Here is a 21,934-nt window from a genome sequence, read left to right on the forward strand (position 1 = left end):
TTTCCTGGCACCGGCAGATGATGCCACAGCAAATCCAGTCCTGCTAAAGCTCCAGCTGCCTTGACCAAAACATAATGAATATTCATGAGGTGATTCATTAGTGTCTCCCTGCCTTAATAGCTCCTCACAAAATTCTGTGCCATCCAAGGGGCTGGCACCCGGGTGGAAGTGTCACTTCAAGGCATTTTGGAGCAACCTGGCCAGGAGTGAACACGTCTGAGGACTGCAGTGATCCCAATCAGCTCCCCAAGGCTGTGATGGTGATTAGTGCCCATAATTAGAAATTCTCCAGAAGGGTCAGGCTGTGCTGCAGAGCTGGGATGGTGCAGGAAGGAATTTCCAGCTGTGGGATATTCCAAGTTCAGCAGCCTCCATTGTTCTTTCCACTTAAATGAAGCTTAGTGACCAAATTGCACCGCCTGTGGCTGGAGATCCCCTCCAGGAGACAACATCCCTTGGGAATAGGGAGATGGAAACATTTGTATGGATGGAAACAACATGGGAAATGCCAAGGGTGTTTCTGCCCTGTCCATTTTCCTTCCCCTGCCAGGAAATGGGGTGCTGGGTTGTCCAGGTGATCTCACCCATGCAGAGAGATTTCAGGGCTGAGCTTGTGGAAGCCTTTCTGGGGTTTCTCTCAGTGGTCCAGTCTGGAGTGAAGAGAGCTTTGAGATTTCAGCAGGATGGGGATTGCAGAGGGAATATCTGCAGTGGGGGTGGGGTGGGTGCTGGATTTATCCCAAATTCTTACCTCCAGTTGCTCACCCTTTCCCACTCAGCACTTCCGAGCTAATTCCCACAGGGTGCTGGAAGTGCCAACACTCTGAATAATCCCAAAAACCATTAGAGAGCAGGGACAGCAGCTCCTTCAAGGGCTGTTAAACACAGGACTGTGCATCCAACCTCCAGCTCAGGGAGCTGCTGGATCATGGGATTCTGGAAGCTGCCAGGGAATCCTGAAGGCACCAGAACTCCAGGCTTGCCCTTGGAATGCTTTTGATCCCAAGCATCTGCCACAGGCCACTGTCAAAACTCATCACTCATCCCCCAAAACTGCAGGAAAAGGTGAAGGGCTTTTATAATGTGGAATTAAATGTGCAGTGCTAAACCAGGACTGGCTGAACCTTGTTAATTAATGTGTTAATTACCTGTGGATATCTAGGCCAGCCTGGACTTTGAGCTTCACTTGGCGAAGCTTAACAAGTGGACCTCCAGCAGCTTGGAGGAGAAGAAAACCTTCCTCAGGTGTGTGTGTAAGCTGAACTAGTGCTGTCCCCTTTGTGAATGTCCCCTCGGGTGCAGTGGAAGGTAATTAATTAATTAATTAATAATTAATGGCCTTGTCACACTCGGAGCACTCTGAAGTTTTGCAGTGTCCCCATCAGTGAAAGGTGAATAAATTCAGGGACAGGATGAGGTGGTACCTGCTGAGGGGAGTAGCAGAAGCTGGGTTTGGGTGTCTGGAGGCACAGCCATTGATTTATCCACTGCCCACAGATACACACAGCCAGGCTGGGAATAAAAACCATTTGTCTCATTTCCAGGAATCTCTGGACCTGGTTTGGGGAGGTGAGGGTTGGTAACACCAAGGCAGGAGCCTGGTCACATCCCCTCATCAAGAAATAAATACATTTGTGAATATAAAATGTATTTTTATATATATTATTTATATGTATATTTAACTCTACAACAGGTTTCAGTCCATTCATACAAGCACACAGGTTTGGGTTGGAAAAGACCTTAAGGACCATGGACAGGGACACCTTCCACTGTCCCAGGCTGCTCTAAGCCCCATCCAACCTGGCCTCAGACTCTTCCAGGGATCCAGGGGCAGCCACAGCTTCTATGGGAAAGGGTGCCAGGGCCTCACCACCTTCATCATCAAACCTTTCTTCCTTGTGTCTAATTTAAATTAGAGAAGTGTCTAATTTAAATTAGCGAAGTTTCTAATTTAAATCAAGGAGTTTCTTCACCTCTGGAATTTGTCCCAGCTTTGTATGACACATCAGGGTGGCCCAGCACACAGTCCTGGAGACATGAGCAACGAAAATCCCAACCCTCAGTGCCTGTTTTGTCCCTTTTGCAAAGCTGACCCTTTATCCCACATCCATCTCTCTTTGCCCCATTCTGTGATCTTATTCCGGCTGTTGGACTCATCCCTCAGCCTCAGTGGGCCCTGATTTGAGCAGGGCTGCTAAAATGACCTCACCAAAAGGCTCTGGTCATCCCTGTCATGGTGGGCAGAGGTCAGAGTACCGCGACCTTCCTGGAGAAGCATCCTTAGAAGGATGTCCTAGAGGCACAGGAGCTGCCTGCTGCTGCTGAGTGATTTCAAGCTCTTCAGTGAGATCAGCTCTTTGGGGGGGCTCAGTGATTTCAAGCTCTTCAGTGAGATCAGCTCTTTGGGGGGCTCAGTGATTTCAAGCTCTTCGGTGAGATCAGCTCTTTGGGGGGCTCAGTGATTTCAAGCTCTTCAGTGAGATCAGCTCTTTGGAGCGATGCTGAAGGAAGTGACGAAGCCTTCATATGGAGTTCTGCAGGAGGCTTTACTCAGCTTCTTCCTCAGAGGAGTCCAGTGACAAAGAGCCAAAGAGCCAGAGGGAACAGAGATTTATATAGGGAAGGCAGGGGGCGGGGTAAAACATCTGAGCCAATCGGCTGAGGGATTCAGGGGAGAGCCAATCAACTGATCAAGGGAAGGACCAATCAACAGAGGGACTGGCGGGAAGCAGAGGGAAGGGCCAACGGGGTACAGAAGATTTGCATAGCGGTGTCAAAGCCTCTGGGGGTAACACATTTCCTCACCATAACAGCAGAGCTGTCTGCAGGGTTCCTCCCTTAGCGGGTTGGGTTTATGTTCCTGTCTGGCTTAACTGCGCTCTCTCCAGGGGAGCGTGTTTATGTTATTGTCTGGATCCTCTCCAGGGGAGCATGGTTATATTGCTGTCTCCCTTAACAGCCCCCACACATTCCCCCATCCACAGGGATGCAGGGAGGACGGGAAGGAGCTGGGGGAGGCTGAGCTCCAGGAGGAGCTGAGCGCGTACCAGGAGGTGGCTCCGGAGGAAGCCGCAGTCGTGCCGGAGCTGAGGGAGGAGTTCCTGCTGAACACCTTCATGGCCTTCACAGAGCAGCTGGGCCAGGAGCTCCAGGGGCTGGAGGAGGTATGGAGCCACGGAGGTGCCTGGAAGGAGGGAATGAGCCTCTGGGCATCACCAGCTCTTCCCTGTTGGAGCCCTGGGCACTGAGAATTTTAGACTTTCTGTGCTGACAGGCATTGACCCCCAAGCAAACACTGCATTTGACCTGAGGCCTTGGAAAAGGCTTCCAAAACTGAGTGACAGAACTGGGTTTATGGGTGAGTAGTTTGAAGTGTGTGATATCACAGAGTGGAAAACTTAGAGTTTAAGGTTTTAGAATATAGTAATATGTATATAAAACAAGATGGAGGTTTCATGGCAGAGGCCAGTCCTTCTTTTTCGTCTCCTTCATGGGTCTGGGTGGTATTTTGTAACTGGATAGAAAAGTCTACATTGCGGGCCATGGGTGGTTGGTTATTGAGTTAAAAGTAAAAATAATTTAGATGTCATTTCTTAATTGGACAGTTTATCCTTAAAAGGCCTTGTAGAGAGAGAGATACGGCTCCATTTTTAGTTTGTTAGCTAGAAGCGCTGTAGAACTCATAGGTTGTGAGACTGTAATATAAATAAGAATTAATAAACATCTGAGACCAAACAAGAAATACCATCTCGAGCACTTAATCCTGACACTGGGAAAAAAGAAGATAAAATGTGACACTTCACTCTGGAGCATGATCCAGGAGAAATTCCAGGAGGAAAGGTAGGGAAGGGTCTGACTGTGGGGTGCTCTGGGGCTAGCTGAGGAAGGGAAAGGGACAAAAGAGGCCCCTCCAGAAGGAAAAGCAGGATCCAGGGAGAGGGAAAAGGGGAGAGAAATGAAACAGAGCTGGAAGGAGATTGAAAAGGAAAATATAAACCTGTAGGAAGGGCCAATGGAAAAGGCTCAGGATGTTTCCAGAATTCCCTTTGAGGGTGAGGAGGCCCTGAATGAGGGTGCCCAGAGAAGCTGTGGTTGCTGCTGGACCCCTGGAAGTGTCCAAGGCCAGGTGGGATGGGGCTCGGAGCAGCCTGGGATAGTGGAAGGTGTTGGAACAAAATGGGCTTTAAGGTGTCTTCCATCCCAAACCATTCCAGGATTCTGTGGTTTTCCATAGATTTGGAAGGGAAAGGGAGAAAATGAAACTGAGGAGCTCAAGGGTCCCCTGCAAGAGGATCCTTCAGCATCTCTGGCTCCCATCCCTGAGTGGATGGAACTGGACAAGCTTTATGGTTCTTTCCAACCCCAACCATTCCATGGTTTTTGACTACTGAGCTTTACTGACCCTCTTTGGGTTGCTGTGATTTATTGCATTTCTGCAGAGGAAATTTCTCCTTTAAGTGCTGGAACAAAAAACCTGGGAAAGAAACTTTGAGCATTTGTCTTCTGCTAAAATATCTGGGATTTTAGGGTAACCAAGGAAAAAAAGGGAAAAAATAAGCCAAAGGAAATATCCTAAACAATACAAGAAACCACAAACCCTAAATCCAACCTCCTTTTGCTGCAGTTTGCTGTATTCCCATATATGATTTATTACACTTGGAAGTTAATCTGGAAGCCCAAACTCCTGAGGTTTGTTCCTGCCAGCTCCTGGCAAGGAATTCAGGCACTTAGTGACTGTTCCCAGCTGTAAAACACCCTGGGAGAGCAACAAATACATCTTTATTAAGTTTTTTGAGAGGAAAGGCACCGTTGAATACATTATTTTAATGCCCTCTAATGAATAAATGTGACTTCCCACTAATACAAATTAATTAATGAGCATTTCCATTTCCGAGCTTTAATCTCCAATATTAAATGTTATTAATCCCAGCAAGTTAGACCAGCCCATGCATCCATTTAAGCGCTTTCCCCACATCCCAGTGATAACACCTTGGCTTCCTCTCCCTTATTAATCACCCTCCTCTAACCCAGCTGTTCTGGGAATCACAGAAATCCCTGCACTGGCAGCAAGGAAAAGTTGATTTCTCCAAAGGGAAGGACGGCACGGCCGGGACACCAGGAGGCCAAAGGCTCTGATTTGGACATCGATATTCCTCCAGAATTCCAGGATCCCAACACGTGTGGACCTGCAGGCAGCTCCCAGCAGCTCTGCTGCTGCAGCTGGATTGTGTTCCTGTTCCTGGAGCCTCTGGAGAGCCCCTTACAGCAGCACTGTCCCATCAGTGTCACCGGGGTGCTCCCCGTGGTGACAACCTGAAGAGGTGGCAGGGACAGGCTTGGGGGACGCTTCTGACTCTAATTAAAGAACAATTAATAAATGGGAAACTCTGGACAGAGGTAGTGGGATGGGATGGGATGGGATCTCTGGGTGTGGCAGGGAAGCAGAATTTGGAGCATCGTTGGTGTTTTTGAAGATGAGAGTCCATGGTTAGAGAGGCTGGGGGAGCTGGGGGTGTCCACCTGGAGAGAGGATGTCAGAGTCCCTGCCAGGACCTAAAGGGGCTCCAGGAGAGCTGGGGAGGGACTGGGGACAAGGGATGGAGGGACAGGACACAGGGAATGGTTTCCCACTGCCAGAGGGCAGGGCTGGATGGGAGATTGGGCAGGAATTGTTCCCTGGCAGGGTGGGCAGGGGCTGGCACAGGGTGCCCAGAGCAGCTGTGGCTGCCCCCGGATCCCTGGCAGTGCCCAAGGCCAGGCTGGACACTGGGGCTGGAGCAGCCTGGGACAGTGGGAGGTGCCCCTGGCATGGCAGGGGTAGAATGGGATGAGCTCTAAAGCCCCTCCCAGCCCAGACTAGAATTCTCTGAAACCTTGTGGGGTGGACACTCAGGCCCTCAAGGCACTCCACCACTTGTGGAGACGAGGGTTGGACACTCTGCAATGACACATTCCCAGTGGGGCTCAGTGGCTTCTCCAGACTGACAGACACTTTTCTGCTCATGGCCAGAATTTCCTGGACACTCCACAGGAATTTGCTTGCTGGGGCAGTTGGAAGTGCTCTGAGGGGACACCTTGCCCAGGGGAGGGTTTTGTGTGCCCTGGGGACATGCAGGTGGCATTTGGCCAAGGTAGGACAGTTGCAATACCACCAACATCTGCCCATTACAGCTACAAGGTCTCTGCTGTGCCTCGGGAGGGTGAAGGATTATGATGTGGCAGTTGTAGGTGGGAGACAGAAATCATCACTCGGGTCCCCTTCATCACCAGACAAACAGCCTGTTTTATTGTTCCCAACCCTTATACAGGGAGTTCAAAGCTCCCTGTTCTGGACACTCAGTGGGCTGGGTGTTAGCCCTGCCCAGCTCCTTGAGCAGTGACGTTTCTGCTCTCTGGACCAGCTATGGAGGGCTGAAGTCTCTGTACGAGCTCTCCCATTCACCTGGGGACTTCTAGAATGAGCCAGGTCAGCCAATCTGGTCTTGCCATGACCAGATTTATTTTGTCTTTGCTGAAAACGAGCTGTGACAAAGGACAGGACGTTTGACCCCAGGATGGTGACAACCATCCCCTGCCAAGCTCTGAACCCCTCTGCTCCTGTTCCCCACAGGCCAAAATCCCAGCCATCCTCTCCTGGAAGCAGCAGGTGACCCTGCTGATGAGCTCCAGGGATGAGGAGACCCTGCAGGCCTGCGAGGAGCTGCTGGGGAGTGGGAAGCAGCAGATGGATCACATCCACTGGGAAAACTCCCTGCTGCACCGTGCTGCTTCCAACAGGACGAGGCTGACGGTGATGATCCTGTTCCTCACGGTGGGTGGGTTTACAAGGATGTTAATCTTCAGCTGGTGAACCTGCTGGAAAAAACTTCCAGGGAATTTTAAACACTGAAGGCTTGGATTGCCTGCAAGGGCTGTGGAGCTCCTCTGGCTGGGAAATGAGGGGTGGTGTTGATAAGGTAGGGATGGACAGATAAGATAAGAGCTGGGATGTGCAGGGCCCTCACCATGGCCCAGAGGGGTCTCTGAAAGTCCTTTTCCAGGGCAGGATTAGGAATGACAAAACCAATTAGTAATTTAATAGCCAATAATCATGACCTGGGAATACCCAGGAATGGCTGTTCCTTAATTATTCCATTAATTGATGGGCAACACCATGCTGGAATTACCCAGCAATTAATGACCTAATTACAGGCAGAACTTGCAACACCAGGCCTTCCTCAGCCACCACTGCAGCTGCTCCTGTGCAGAACATTGTTCTTCATGGATCTCCTGACGGACACAGCAGCTGCTGCTGAGGACACGTTCCAGCCAGCAGCATTCCCAGTGGGATGAGAAGGAATGAGAAGGGATGAGAAGGGATGAAGAGCTGGCTGTGTTTGCAGCTGTCCCCTCTGTCTTTGCTGCAGACCAGGCTGCAGCTGCGCAGGGAGCACAGCGACGCCCAGCCCCGCAGCAATCGGAACCTGCATGGCTGCAGCGCAGGCTCTGCCCACGGACATGGACGTTTCCTACCATCCCAGGGCGCATGGAGCAGGGATTTCTCCCACAGGATCACACTGCCACGGGTGGGCAACACCCCTTGGAGCTCGGAGAGGAGCCGGGGAAGCTGTGGTTGGAAATCGTGGTCTGTGCTGTCTGTGCTCCAGCGTGGAGGAGCAACAGTTCATTGTGGAAGGACGTGGGAGTTTTTGGATCCCTGCAAGTGTACAGGGACTTGATCCTGGCAGGAAATCCCAAGTTTTCCTTGTGGTGAGACTGGGCGTGTCTCTTTGGCTGAGGTTGGACTCATGGATTATTTTTATTTTTTAAATCTTATTTTCCGCTCCTTGTCTGTATTTCCTTGGTACCACAGGAAAGCTTTTGCCCCTTCATCATTTTGGGTGATTTGTCTCAGGAATTCTGTCTGAGTTCCCAGATTTCTGAGAGATGTGGGTCTGCAGCTCCCCGAGATCCCCTCAAATCCCAAAATATCTTTTTTCCCTTGAGGTTACTGGAAGCTGCAGGCAGTGGCTGAGCAGCTGATCCTGTTTGAAACCCTCGAGTAGAACTTTGAGAACTTCTTCATCAACCACACCACCAACGTCTTCAAGCTGCAGGTGGGTTCCAGTCCTCATGGCAGCTTGAAATCCTGGGAAATTGGAATATTCTGGGGGAGTTGGGCCAGTGGTGCAGGAGATGTGACAGGATTTTCCCAAATTTTCTCTCCAAAGAGACCTTCCCACACACCTTCCCCTTGTCATTGTTCCTCAGTCCTCAGGTTAATTTTCCAGGGATGTAGGAGAAATCCATGCTCCCAAAATCCCTCTGGTGACATTCCTTAAGTCGTTAGTCCTGGAGATGTTTTGTTTAGGTTTTCTTATTTTATTTTGGGGGCTGTTGTTCTGTTTGCAACCTAAAATCCTAGGACAAGCCCCAGTCGTGTGATCCTTTGATTAACACCTTCAAGTACTGACCTGGCAGTTTAAAGGATTTGGTGGACAAGACCCCTGTGGGCAGCAACCCCAGAGATTTCCTTCAGTGAAAGGAGCAATTCCCAAATCCTTACTTCCTCAAATCCTTGGTGTTCGGTTTCAAGCAGTGGTTCTGAGAGGGGAGCTGGGAGGGATCTGTGGGATCTCCATCCTTGGAGATTTGCAGACCTTGGCTGGGCCCATTCCTGAGCAAACTTTTCCACCTGGCTCTGAGCCTGCCCCCCTCCAATCCCACCTGCACAAGTCTGGGGTGCAGTGTCCCAGCAGATTTTCAAAGCTCTTTTATGTTGTTTTTTCTGTCATTTTTGTCCCTTGAGGGCAATTCCCTGCTCTTGGTCACCCCGTTGGCACCGTGGCTCCCCCATGGACCCCACCACGAGGAGCTGCTGCCCTACGCCCCCCTCATGGCCTGGCTGAGGAACATCAACCCCGTTCTGTCCTGGGCCCTCCTCAACAAACACTGCAGACCACTCCCTGGGAACAGACAGGTCCAGCTGGGGAGCTCCTGGTGGGACCTGGGTCTCATCCAAGCCATGAAATCCCTGAGCTTCCAGAGTTTGGTCCTTCTGGGAATGGCCTTCAGCCAGCTTGGAGCTCTGTGCCCAACAGAAAGCTGGGGAGTGGCAGAGTTGTGTTGAAGTAAAAGGTCAGAAATGCCCAAATTTGGTCTCTTTGCTCTTACCTGGCCTTTTCTCCCCATTCCAGGTCTATTCCCAGAACCTTGGTAGTCTCTACAAGCAGGAGGTCAAAGCCCTTTTTGAACAGGCCAAAATCTCCCTGTCAGGAAGAAGAAAAGGAAGTGAGTGATTCAAAATCTGCCCTCTGTGCTGCTGGGCAGGGGTTGTTGGCACCCAGGGATGGTGACAATCACCTCCAGCACAGGTCTCTTCTCCAGGCTTGATCCTGGACTTTATTCCCTGGCTCTGCAGTTGGCAGGATGGGAAAAGCCAACTCTGCTCCACACCAGGCAGAGTTTGTGACAGCCTTGCCTCCATGAGTTCCCCAATTTTGTTCAGCTGCTCCTCAAGCCAAAGCTTTTGTTCCCTTCCCTATGCAGGGCTCAAGAATGAGTGGCTGGGATCACGTTCCAAGGAGCCACAGGAGAGAAGGGGGAATGTGGAAAAGCCTGGAAAACAAAACCTGTTGTCAGCTCCCTTCTCCCTGGCTCTCAAAGATTCCCAGAGTTCCCAACCATTATCACCTGCAAAAGCCTCACCAGGTTTTCTCTTCCCTTGCCTTCCCCCGGTCCAAGGGCTGGAGCTCCTCTCCTGTGAGGACACGCTGAGGGCTCTGGGGTTGTTCAGCCTGGAGACGGCTCCAGGAACAGCCCATCATCCCCCCATCCCTGGAAGTGTTCCAGACCGGGTCAGACAGGGCTTGGAGCAGCCTGGGACAGTGGAACATGCCCCTGGAATGGAATCAGTGGAATCAGGTGATTTTTTAGTCACCCCCAACCAAAAGCATTCCGTGATTTTGCAATTCTACAAAGCCTGGTCCACACTTCATGCAAGGTTCCTCAGACACTTCTCCCTGCAGGGGGAAGCCTGTCCCAGAGAACAGAGGGAATTCACAGCAATATTTGTGGGGTGATTTCACAGCGAGCTGGCTGTGGGGCCGTGTTGTCCCAAGGTGCTCATTTCCACCAAAATCGCTGGATCTGACTCAAAATATTCCAGTCAGGTGTTTCTGAAGATAAAAAGAGAAACTGATCTGTCTCCTCTGGTAATTTTTTATGGCCCGCAAGTCACATTTTCCATCAGCAAAACAAAGGGCTGTTATGGAAATTTCCAGGCCAGTTTGGCCCAGTTTGAAGGTCAGGCTGGTGTGTTTTGTCCATCAGAGTCAGCACTTCCAGCTCTGCACTTCCTCCATCACCAGTGTCCAGATCCCGAGCCAGGGGATGGAGCTGAAGGAAGGGAATGGGGTTGGGGACTCCCACTTTTGGGGTTCCTCACACCCAGAACATCCCCAGCACCCCCTCCAGCTCCTCCAGCATCACTTCCCCTGGGAAAGACACTCAGCTGCTGGGAAAACAGGGGACCTCAAAACCTTGGGATCAAAGCAGGATGGGGAATGTTGACATAAATACCGACACAGCAGTCCAGGGAAAAAAAGGAGAAAAAATTCACCTAAATAGTCCTAATGACACCTCAAAGGCCACCACTGGACCATTTATGGAAATAAAGTCATTAATTTAAACAAAAGGTGGTGCAGGGCATGTGTGGCAGCCAGTCTGCCCCATCCCCTTCCATAAATGTTAAACTGTCATTTCCTTCCAGTATTTTATCCATCTTTATATCCCACATGGTTCTGTAAACCAGGAATGATTAAACCCCAGGAGAAAATCCTTGGAGGAATACAAGATGTTCCTGCTCTGGTAGAAATCATCCCAAAGTGTCTGCCTAGGGCTGGCATTACTCCACGGGCAGGACAGGGTGAATTTTATTGCTCTGGGATGTCCCTGCTCTGCTCCAGAGGAGATCCTGCCTGTCTGGGGCCGGCAGGAAGCCCCAGGCTGGGCTGGGGCTGTTCAGCCCATCCTTGATGTGAGCAGAACATTGGAACAACATCACAGCTCATGAGAAAAGGGGGAATTTTTAGCAAGTTGTCCCCACTGAGGTTGTGGCACCTTCCCCGGGGCTGGCGGTGTCCCAGCCAAGCTTTCTGTGCCATCTCTGCAGTGCTGGGGGCAGAGCAGGGGACAGCATCACCCTCCCTGTGCAGGGGAAGGTGACCCGCTCCCAGCTCAAGACACTCCAGAATTCCCAGCCTGGCTCCCCAGGGTGCTGCACGAGTGTCCTGCTGCAGGGGGCGGGCACCCAAGGGCTCTCCTTGCTCCCTGCTGGAATATTCCTGCAGAACCGGCTGCTCCCGGGCTGCTTTTTGCAGGGCAGCTTTGGCTTTGCTGAACTTCTGCAGGAACCTCATCCAAGGTCTTTCCTGCTGTTTGCCCCGCTCACGGATGGAACCTGGGCTGTGAGGAAACCTGCCCGAAAACATTCTTCATCCCTGCCCAAAAACATCCTTCATCCCTGCCCAAAAACATCCCTCATCCCTGCTGGAAAATATCCCAGTCCAGGTCTCCAGGCCACTTCCTTTCTCCTGATTATCCCTGTAAACTTTTTGGGCTGATCCCCTTCCTTTGTAAAGGATTTTATTTATGGCACCACCTTTTATTTATGGCTGATTTCTTGCCTTAAGTTTAGAAGGCAACCTAGAGCTGTTTCTAATTAATTGGGAGCCAGTAATTAAATCCTTTCTCATTTACCCATTCCCTTTTCTGCAGGCTTGTGAAATTCTTTCCCATTTGCTGTTGGAAGATTTATTTTTTTCCTGGTCTTGCCACTTCCCAGCTGGTGAAATTATAATGCAATGGTGAGAAAAAGATTAGGAAGCAGTTCCTTAATTTAGTCCTGGTTTTAGCAAGGCTGATGTTGTGAGCAGGGCTGGCTCATCCCTCGTCCCTGCTCAGTGTGGAGCTCACAAAGGGAAAACCCTGCAGGGATGGCTCAAATAAAGATATTTGAGATACTATGATTGACAGAGAGGTGACCTGACTCCCCCAGAACTTTTGGAAGAGGGGAATGATTCCCAGTTTTAGGATTAATTAGGAAATGATCTGGACATTTCCCCACTGATTCTTTTCAAGGAGTATAATAGGAATTTTCAAATGCATCTTTCAAAAGGTTTTTTCAAGTTTTCCACTCGAGCCAAGCCTCCAGTGGTAAAACTGCCAATGTTGGACAAATACATTTATTTCCAGGTGAAAGATAATCATTTTAAAAGGGCATTTTTTGAGAAAAAGCCACTCCTACCTCCCCTGCGTATTTTTTATGGCAATTTATAATCAAAATTAAGCACTAAACAATTTTCCTGAGACTTTTGCAGGTTTTTGTGCTGATCCCCTGGGATTTTCCACAACCCAGCTGTCAGGAGTATGCAGAAGACAGCAAAGGGATAAACACCTCAATCAATGAAATTAAAAGGCAATTTAATGAAACAAAAATAATGAAAAAAGAGGGAGAAACAGGTGAGAATGCAGAGAAAAAAATGGGAATTCAATCCAACTTCCTAATTTATCTGAAAATAACAGGAAAAGATCAATTCATGCATAAGGTCAGACATAAAAAGAGACATTAGAGACTTTAAATATCCAAGACTCCAGGAGCTGGAGAATCCAAGAGGGATGGGATTTCTGACATCCCACACCCCGTGCAGGTCTGCAGGAAATTTGGGAGAAGCCGGTGGGGACCAGGCAGCCCTGGTGGAGCCTCCCTGGCAGGAGGGAAAGCCAAGAGGACACCCCAGCCAGGGGGACATCGGCAGGGCAAGGAGCTGAGGGTTCCTGGGGTGTTCCATATGCCACCCCATCCTGTGCCCCTTCCCTGGAGCAGAGCCTGGGGTGCTCCCTGTGCTGCCCCACGTCCCCTCAGGTGGGCATGGACCTGCTCCGGTGTCCCCAGTGAATTCCAGAGGGTTTCCAGACCAAAGGTGGTTTCTGGGCAGGTGTTGGAGCAGTGCTAAGTGAGCTGCAGCCCCTTTGTACCTCGCAGCAACAATTCTTGCAGGAATTCTTCTGGCTGGGCTGTGACTCCATGGAGCTGCAGGCACTGGAGGTGAGGGTGAGCACCTGCGGGTGAACTCACTGATAAATCCATGGATAGGGCCCTGCCAGGCTCCAGGAATGTTTGCAGGGAAGCAGATGAGGTAGGGAATCACGGGCAGGGATCAGGATTTGTGTTATAATTGCTCCCTCTGAATTCAGATGGTTCAAATGAGCCATCCCAAAGGCACATCCCTCCTGAGAGCCTGCAGGGGCTTCTCTCCACTCCTGACTCCCTCCTTCCTTTCCAGTTGTCTTGATTTGGAAAGACAGGTCTCTGTCAGGGAAAACCAGAGTTTCCCTTGGAATGGAGAATGTAAAAAACCCTTCCTTCCAAATTATTACAATTTTGCAATTAGGAGCTTTGGGAATATGGGAATAGGAATAACAGTTCTTTACTAGGAATATTAAAAATGCAAATGCAGTAATACAAAAAACCAAGCAAGCAAACAAACAAAAGTCCTAGAAAACCCTGATGGAATCAGGAATACGACCTGACACCCTGTTCAGGGTGTTGAAGCAGTCCAAATAAATCCTCCTGCAGTGACAGATGTGGTTCTGTTGGAGCAGAGATGATCCTGCAGACAGGTTCAGTGCTGGTGAGATGGGTCCGCTCTTCCTCTGGGAATCCAGTGGCAAAGAGGAATGTCTGGGGTCCCTGTGTCCCCATTTTTATCTGGGTAGGAATGGTTGGCTCCTCCCCCTGGGTGTTCCATCTCCCAATGGATGATGGAATGTGTCAGTCACTGTGAGCCTCAATGGCCCATGAACAGAAGATATCCCCGAGGGTGGGCAGTGGTGACAGAGATCACAAACCCTGCCCCACCTGGTTTAACAGCTGGGCTGTGATCAGAAGGCATCCGCCCTCCTCCCCTGGAGTTACAAGAGAGAAAGAAAAAGAAACCATCCCCCAACTGCTTTCTACAGATGAAATAGAATACACTTTTTTTTGGTTACATAACCCAGGACACCAGTCAACAGCCTGTCCTCAGCAAACCTGAAGGTGAACACGGGTATGGTGATGATGGAGAATTTGCACCAAATCCACGACTTGCTGTGCCAAAAGAACATCCCCTGCCTGGAGGACAAGAAGAGAGAAGCCAGGCAAAGGTCCAGCGAGCACATGGAGAAATAAATCCCTCACCACATACCTGGGCCAGGCCCTGGAGAGGCTCAAGGTGAGCACAGGACCCTGGCCTGGGCCTCCAAGGGCAAGGGCTCTTCCCAAAACTCTGGATTAACTGGTTCAAAACTCCCTGCCCTGAATCCAGTCCGGGATTATGTTACTTTGTTGTCACAGGATATGAGAGCACCTGGATTTCATTCTGCTCAGGGATTCCCAAAATCCTGGCATGGTCTTCTCCAGATCACCCAGTCTGAGCACAGATGCCAAGGGAAGGTGCAAAGGGGTGTAAATAGTGCAGGAGCCCATTCCTGTTTCTGGGAAACAGTCTGTACATTTAGGAATTCTAAATCCTTAGGATCTAGGGTATTTCTCCACTGCCAAATTGCAGCAGGAATACCCAAACAGATTATTGGGCTGTGTGAAGAGACAGGAGAATGAAAGAAAGGATTATTCCTTTGTTTCACAGCAGATGTGGAATGTCCTGTCCAGTGCTCTCTTCCCTGACCACTGCTGGCTTTGGCTGTGCAGTCCCACCTCAGCAGCATCACAGAATCCCTGTGGAAGGGATCCCAAAGGATCACCCAGTCCAGACTTCACTGGGGAGGTTGCTTAGATGAGATTCCACAGCTCCCTGTCCAGTCACATCCTGAAAGCTCCAGAGGTGGGACTCTATCACGTCCCTGGGCAGGTTTGATTGATTATCCCAGCTTGTTCTCACTGGAAAAAATTCCTTACATCCAGACAATGTGATCAGCCTGCTTTCCCACAAGGAAGCCTTTTCCATTCCCTCTTCTCACTGACAATCCGAGCCATGTGTGGGTTTTCTCATCTTCCTGCTGCCTTCTCCTCCTGCCCATTTCCAAGTGGTGGACAAAGACACACGGAGGGGCAGAATTCCAAAGCACTGGTGGGAGCTTGTTCCCGGTTTGTTCCCGGTTTGTTCCCAGTCTGCTCCCAGTCTGCTCCCAGTCTGTTCCCAGTCTGTTCCCAGTCTGTTCCTAGTCTGTTCCCAGTCTCTTCCCAGTCTGTTCCCAGTTTGTTCCCAGTCTCTTCCCAGTCTCTTCCCAGTCTGTTCCCAGTTTGTTCCCGTTCCCACTCCGGTTGCGTGCCGGCATCTGGCAGATCCCAGTTCCTTTTTCACAGCTGCCTGGGCTGATCCATCCAACACTTCCCAAGTGGCTGCTTCGTTAACTGAGCTAAGAGCATCTGGCTCTGCAAGCTCAAACAGACATTCCCCCCTTCCCGAGACCATGGCTCTCCTGCTCCTTCCCTCTTCCTGAAATGTCTCGCAGACGGAGCTCAGCTGGAATTATTTATGGGACCTGTTACTTCCAATTTGTTTCCAGTCATTGCTGTCAAACATTTGTTGGCTTGGCTGGAAAATCAGCTCCGTGTCTTGTGCTACCTGAGCTCTGCTATGGCTTCAAATCCTCCCTATTCCAAGGGAAAGGATCATTTTATTGCTCACAGCAAAGTGAGTGGGATATGAGGGCACCTGAACTTCCCAAAATCCTGGCATGGCCCTCTCCAGCTCTTCCAGTTTCTTTTCACCAAGAGAAGGTGCAAAGAGGTGTAAGTAATGAAGGAGCTGATTCCTGGTTCTTGGAAGCAGTTCATACATTTAGGATCTCAAAATCCTCGGGATTTGGGTTATTCCTCCACAGCCAAGTTGCAGCTGGAATACCAAAATGGATTCTTGGGCTGTGTGAATAGACAGGAGGATGAGGGAAGGGATTATTCCCTTGTTTTGCAGCAGATGTGGAATGTCCTGTCCAGCTCTGGCAGAGATGTTAGGAGAACTGAGAATATTCACGTTTTGCTTTACACATCTGCAGGTTCTGGGACCTCTTATCCCCACTTCTGCCTCCAAACTCTCTGTAGGGAGAAAACTGGGGGGAGCATCAAGGGACTGGAGGGATTTTCCAGCAGTCCCATTGCTCCACGGGCCTGCTACTCTCAGGGATGCTGCTTGTGGAGTAGGGAGGGGAGAGAACCACGAAAATCCCTAAACTCTGCTTTCCTGGAGGATAAAAATCTCCAGTACTTCATTAAATGTTCTTAAATTCCTCATTTCAACTGAATTAGACAGGGGAGCTGAGGGCAGGGCTCAGGGGTCAGCCCTGATGCAGGAATCCACCTCAGGATGGCTCATCATGGAATGTCTCCTTCCCTTTCCGGCATTTCTTTGAGGGGATCAAAGCCCACCTGGCTCAGGGGGTGAAGGAAGAGGAGGTCAAGGAGGAAGAGGAGGCCTACAGCAAGCAGGAACTCCGGAAAGTCATAGAAAAATATCCTAGGAAGGAAGTCAAAAGAGCCCTGGAGACCCTCTACAGGACAACCCACAAATATCTGTCTCCAGAGGAAAACCTATTGCCGGTGACTGGAGTGGGATGGGTGTGACATTGGGATGGTTGGGATTCACGACTGCCCTGCCCTGCCCTGCCTGCGTGGCTGCAGGGGCAGGGGAAGGAGCTGAGGTTTGCTTTTCCAGGTGCTGTGGCAGCCCGTGGAGCAGGGATTCATCTGGCAGTACCGGGAGTTTGAGGAGCTCATCCAACGCTGCTGTGTGGGAGCAGGGATTGCCCTGGACTTCATCATGCAGGACTTGCTGAGCTACTTTAGCTCCATCACCATGTCCAACATGTAGGGAAATCCCTCTCTGAATGTCGGGAGCAGCTCAGGAATCCTTGTTTCAGCCACACCTCCACGGAGCTGAACACAGAACCATTCCCAAGTTGCATATTTGGGTTCCTACCCTGAACTTAATCCCAAAGTCCCTCCAGCTTGTTGGTCCTGGACTAAATTTCTCTTGGGGAAATGGAGTTGTCAGATCCAAACCACAACTTTCCTGCTCCAGGAAACCATTTTGCCACCAGGAAATGACCCTCCAAGCCTCAGATCTCCACCAAAGTGAGTGCTGGTGCCCCAGCTCCTCAGCAGAACATTCCCAATGGGAAAACGTCTTCTCTCCAGGGACTTTCTCCTTTTCTCTGCTCGAATTTCAGTGAGCCTGTGCTAAACCAGAGGGTGAAACTACATGGAGACATTCTGAGTGAGAGGTGTTCCCACATCCAGGTATCCCAACAGGCACCGCTGCTTCACAGCTCTCCACTGAAAGTCATCCAGCAGATGAAAGTCCAGAGCTGTAAATATTAATGGATTTATTGCTTTTAGCTCAGATTTACTCACATCTTAACTGGAGTGGAGAAATGTGCAGTTCTTTGATCTAAATGTGCATTTCTAGAGATCCAAACCAATCCCTCGGGGAATTGCCTGCTTTTAACCCATAATCTTAGGAATCTCCCTACACCAGCTCACCAATATATTGTCATTCTTTTAATGCTGTCTCTGTTTCTTGGGATGCTCATGGGGTTTACATATTGTCCAACACAACCTTCTTAAACAACTGAAGAGTTTGAACTCCTTGATATTTGCCTCACAGGACAAAGATTATTTATTTTGCACATTAGAAAATAATCTTGGAGGCAAAATTCCCTGTCCATTGCTGGGGAGGTGGGAGGCTGCTGTGGCTGCCTGGCCAGCCCCTCTTCTCCAGGGATATCGTGGCTTCTTCAGCGGGAGCTTTAAGCCAGGACATAAACCCAACTTTCCCTTGTAAAGGGAAAAATCCAGACTATTTTTCTGGGATTTTTTCAATCAGCTGGCCTTTGGGCCAAGGTCCACCTCTGCAGGGACCAATGTTTAGAGCTCCCGTTTCCAATCTTATCGTTCCCTCCCTTTGTCCCGTGACGTGGCTGCTCCCAGCAGGAAGAGGACGGGCATAGGAAACCATCCAGTGCTGCCCTCCAGCTCTTGGTCCCTCCAGAGGTAACAGGAACTCTGCAGCCCCGTTTCCTCTCAGGTTTTGGCTCAGGGGCTCACCTGGGAGGGGAGGGCAGGAGGTGGGAGCTGCAGTCTGGGACATGAAGCTGCTGCAATTTGGGAGCACCCGAGAGGACACCCGGGGTGAAGGGATTTGCAGAGGGGTTGAGCCAGGTGGCTCCGAGGTTGTTGGACACTCAAGGGGGACAGAGATTCCAGGGGTCTGTCAATGGCTCCCCCACGACTGCTGCAGTCACCAGGCACAGGCCAGGCCATGGAATGGGATAATGGGATCTTGCTCCAAACAGGCTCCTCTGGCTGCAGTGAACAGAGATTCCAGGGAATCTGCACCTGGCTCTACGCTGACCCTGCTCCTGCCTCAGTGGGGCTGTGGGATCTCTCCTCACCAACCACTTCCCATGCAGAATCCTGGAATCATTTAGGTTAGAAAAGCCCTCTGAGGTCATTAAGTCCAACCATTCTCCCAGGCCTGCCAACACCTCCCTAACCCACGTCCCTAAAAGCCAAGGGCAGTGCCAGAGCATCTGAACCCAGCCTAAGCCACCAGGAACCTCTGTGTCCCCAGGCTGGTGAGTCCCCAAACTGGTACTGCGTCACCCTGAGCCCCTGGCCTCACCCTCTGCCTGGGGATGGCATCTGGCAGCCTAAAGACAAATGACAGGAAATGTCCTCGGGTGTTTTCTGCTGCTCTGCCAGGCCCCAGTTTGTCTTCACTCTCTGGCTTGGCTCCACCTGGGTGAGTGCCCACACTTGGAGGACCCCAGAGGGGGCTGGAGGAAGGATCACACATACGGCCCCACCCCTGCTGCACACGGGGGTTTGTGTGTTGGGAGCTTGGCATCTTGGTGACATCAGCCCTCAGCGATGTCACCCAGAGCCCCCACACCTGGCCCAGCCAGGGGCTCTGGCAGGCTCAGGTGCCACCAGATCAGAGTCTGAGGCTCTTGCAGGGAGGAGGATTTATTGCTTCTGTACTTGTGCCACCTGCAGGACAAAGGAAAACCTGGGTGATCCCCACTCAGCCCTCAGCTCCCTGGACCATTTTCCATTTCCCTGCATATCTGGATGCTCCTAACTTCCCTGTTCTCTGGTTTTCCATGCCAGTTCCCAGCCCTGAGAGCATGGCTTGGAAGGAGGAGGGCAGGAGCCCACCCTCGTGTTTCATCCAACGCCTGGACCACCTTGTGCTGACCGTGAAGAGCATTGAGGACACTGTGGCCTTTTATTCCAAAGTCCTGGGCATGGAGGTGGTGACTTTCAAGGTAACCCTAACCTGAGTTAGCAGGACTCCCCCCAGGGTTTCCAGGGCTGCTCGGGGCAGTGGGTGCTGAAGGTTTCCAGCCCAGGCAGTCTCCCTTACTTCGGCCTTTTCCTTTGGGAGCAGGGAAATCGCAAAGCTTTACGTTTTGGCCACCAGAAGTTCAACCTGCACCAGGCTGGGCAGGAGTTTGAGCCCAAGGCTCGGCGCCCACTTCCCGGCTCTGCGGATTTTTGCCTGATCACAGCAGCACCCCTGGAGAAGCTGCTGGAGCACCTGGAGGTGAGGCAGGCCCAGAACGTCCCCAGGACAGTGTCATCCCAGGAGACATGAACCCAGAGCCTCTAAATGACACTTTCCTGGGGAATGTCAGGCTGGGGGGAGGGCACGATGATGACATGACCATCAAACCCCTGCTCCCCTGTGTCCTCCAGGCCTGTGGGGTGGCCATTGAAGAAGGTCCCGTGGCCAGAACTGGTGCTGTGGGCCCAATAACCTCCATCTACTTCCGAGACCCCGACGAGAACCTGGTTGAGGTTTCCAGGTACTGCACGGATGTGGCTGCAGGCACTGAAGGGGAGCCCTGACCACAGCCCTGCTCTGCCTGGCTCCCAGCAGGAGATAGGGTACAGAGGCCGATTTGGCTGGCCAATTTAAATGTCCAAGCTTTAACTGGATAAACCTGGGACAAGCCTCAAATCATAGCCACAAAGTAGGGCTGCAAGGACATTGGGAGTTTTCCCAGGGCAGCCTGCTCTGCTCTGGGTGTGAATTCTGCTTTTATACATCTCCATCACAGATATTTCATGGCCTTCTGGGAAAACCTGTCCTGCTGCTGCTGCACTGCAGTTGTTGGGCTGTTTTCCCTAATTCTTGCTATCCGTGTTGCTGTAGTTAAGTCCTCATTCCTACTCTGTCCACCTGTCACTCCTCTCCTCTTCAGAGTCACTTTACCACAGCTGGAAATTTCTGTCTCCATTCCTCTCATCCTCCTCCTTCCTGTCTCAAGCTGCCTGGTGCTGGTGGCTCTCCCACCAAACCAGAGGTTTAAATCCAGCTGTGACTGTCCAAACACACTCCTCACCTGGGATTTGGGAATTTGGCCTTGGTGTGACACTCAAGCACTCCTGAAACTGAAGTTCCAAGTTTCAGCCTCTGCTCTGTATCAATAACTGTGGGATTTCTGTCACTCAGGAATGGAAAAAGCAAGGATGAGGAGCCTACAGGAAGAGCAGGGTGTCAGAAGTCCAGGAGCTCATCTGGGTTTATGCAGGGATTGAGGATGGTCTGACACAGGGGAGTCTGACTCTGATGGCACCTGGTTACTTGTGGGACTGTTCTAAGTTTTCTTCTTCCTTTAGCTATTTAAAAAGCCATTTCAAAGCTATCTAAAAAGTATAAAACAATGAAGGGAGTGGGGATTCTCAAGCAGAGCAGTTCCCAGGCTGGCCACACTGAGGTAGCAGCGATGTCCTCACAGGAACAGCGCTGGAAAGGAGGGAGGACTCTTCTGACCTCTGCAGTCCAAATCCTCTATAAAATTAAAACAATTTCTGAATTGTACTCATTTTTCCTTGCTGGAATTTCGTGGGGAATCCAAAATTCTTCATGGTGCGAAAAAAAGTCAAGGTCACAAAATATCCAGTGCTTTGGATGATCAGCGGGGATGAGCTGGTTTCCATTGAGTCGTTTGTGGGAACTAAAGACAGGAATGCCATGGGAGAAAGCCACGGGCATGTCCTCACCTTCGTCTTGTGAATGGAGCTCCGGGAAGGGCGCCCAGGGAGGGATCACAGTGAGAGACCCCTGGGAGCAGAGTCCCCTCGGCCCCGGCGCCTGCAGAGCTCTCCAGGGTGCTGATGTTCCCCAGAAGAGTCCAGCTGGCGTGGGACCCCACGGAGGGTCCTGCCCACGGGAGAGGGTCAGTGCCCACGGGAGAGGGTTAATCCTCATGGAACAGGGTTGGTTCCCATGGGAGAAGGTCAATCCCTACAGGAGAGGTCAAAGCCCGCGGGAGAGGGTCAGTCCCCATGGGAGAGGGTCAGTGCCCATGGGAGAGGGTCAGTGCCCATGGGAGGGGGTCAGTCCCCATGGGAGAGGGTCAGTGCCCATGGGAGAGGGTCAGTCCCCATGGGAGAGGGTCAGTGCCCATGGGAGGGGGTCAGTCCCCATGGGAGGGGGTCAGTCCCCATGGGAGGGGGTCAAAGCCCATGGGAGAGGGTCAAAGCCCATGGGAGGGGGTCAGTTCCCATGGGAGGGGGTCAAAGCCCATGGGAGCGTTTCGTTCCCTCCACTGGAGCCCACCTTGGTTCTGTCCCACACATTGTTCCCTGTAAGTGCTGAGCTGGCTGGCCTGGAGGACATGGCTCCACGGCTGTCCCGTTCACCAGAGGGTGAAACGTGGAATGACACTTTCAGGGATCTCACACCTGACCCAAACCACGGGAAACTCAAAACTTGTCACAGAGATTTAGCAGGTATTTGGAACGGATTGCTAATGGAGGAACTTCTCCTGGAGTGATGGTGTTGGAGCACTGGAGCCTTTGCTGGCTGCTGATTGTTGTTGTCTCTGGGAAAAAGAACCTTTGGAGATCAATGTTTTTTGCTGGAGAAACCACTGGCCACAGGCCAGC

At 51.1% G+C, this 21,934-nt stretch overlaps 1 protein-coding gene and 1 pseudogene across 2 annotated transcripts; both read left to right on the top strand.

Annotated features, from left to right (window-relative positions):
- Positions 1-16,847, top strand: part of LOC134560714 (exocyst complex component 1-like) — a 30,768-nt pseudogene extending 13,921 nt beyond the window's left edge.
- A 1,113-nt stretch (positions 16,848-17,960) lies between these two features.
- On the top strand, positions 17,961-21,381 carry GLOD5 (glyoxalase domain containing 5). 2 transcript variants are annotated; one of them, XM_063416771.1, is made up of 4 exons: positions 17,961-18,028; positions 19,148-19,305; positions 19,428-19,583; positions 19,736-21,381. In XM_063416771.1, exons 2-4 carry the CDS (start codon positions 19,165-19,167, stop codon positions 19,886-19,888), a joined length of 450 nt encoding a protein of 149 aa, XP_063272841.1. In that variant the 5' UTR covers positions 17,961-18,028; positions 19,148-19,164; the 3' UTR covers positions 19,889-21,381. The 2 variants fall into 2 exon arrangements, with proteins under 2 accessions (XP_063272841.1, XP_063272840.1); XM_063416770.1 differs by lacking the exon at positions 17,961-18,028 and having other exon boundaries at positions 19,141-19,305.
- The last annotated feature ends 553 nt before the right edge of the window (positions 21,382-21,934 follow it).

The sequence above is a fragment of the Prinia subflava genome, chromosome 20 (genome assembly GCF_021018805.1).
Source record: "Prinia subflava isolate CZ2003 ecotype Zambia chromosome 20, Cam_Psub_1.2, whole genome shotgun sequence".
Classification (NCBI taxonomy): Eukaryota; Metazoa; Chordata; class Aves; order Passeriformes; family Cisticolidae; genus Prinia; species Prinia subflava.

Coding starts and splice junctions, on each gene's coding strand:
- GLOD5 (XM_063416770.1), top strand. CDS start 19,141: ATGCCAGTTCCCAGCCCTGAGAGCATGGCTTGGAAGGAGGAGGGCAGG. Junction 19,306..19,427: donor TGGAGGTGGTGACTTTCAAG/GTAACCCTAACC, acceptor CTTTGGGAGCAG/GGAAATCGCAAAGCTTTACG. Junction 19,584..19,735: donor AGCTGCTGGAGCACCTGGAG/GTGAGGCAGGCC, acceptor TGTGTCCTCCAG/GCCTGTGGGGTGGCCATTGA.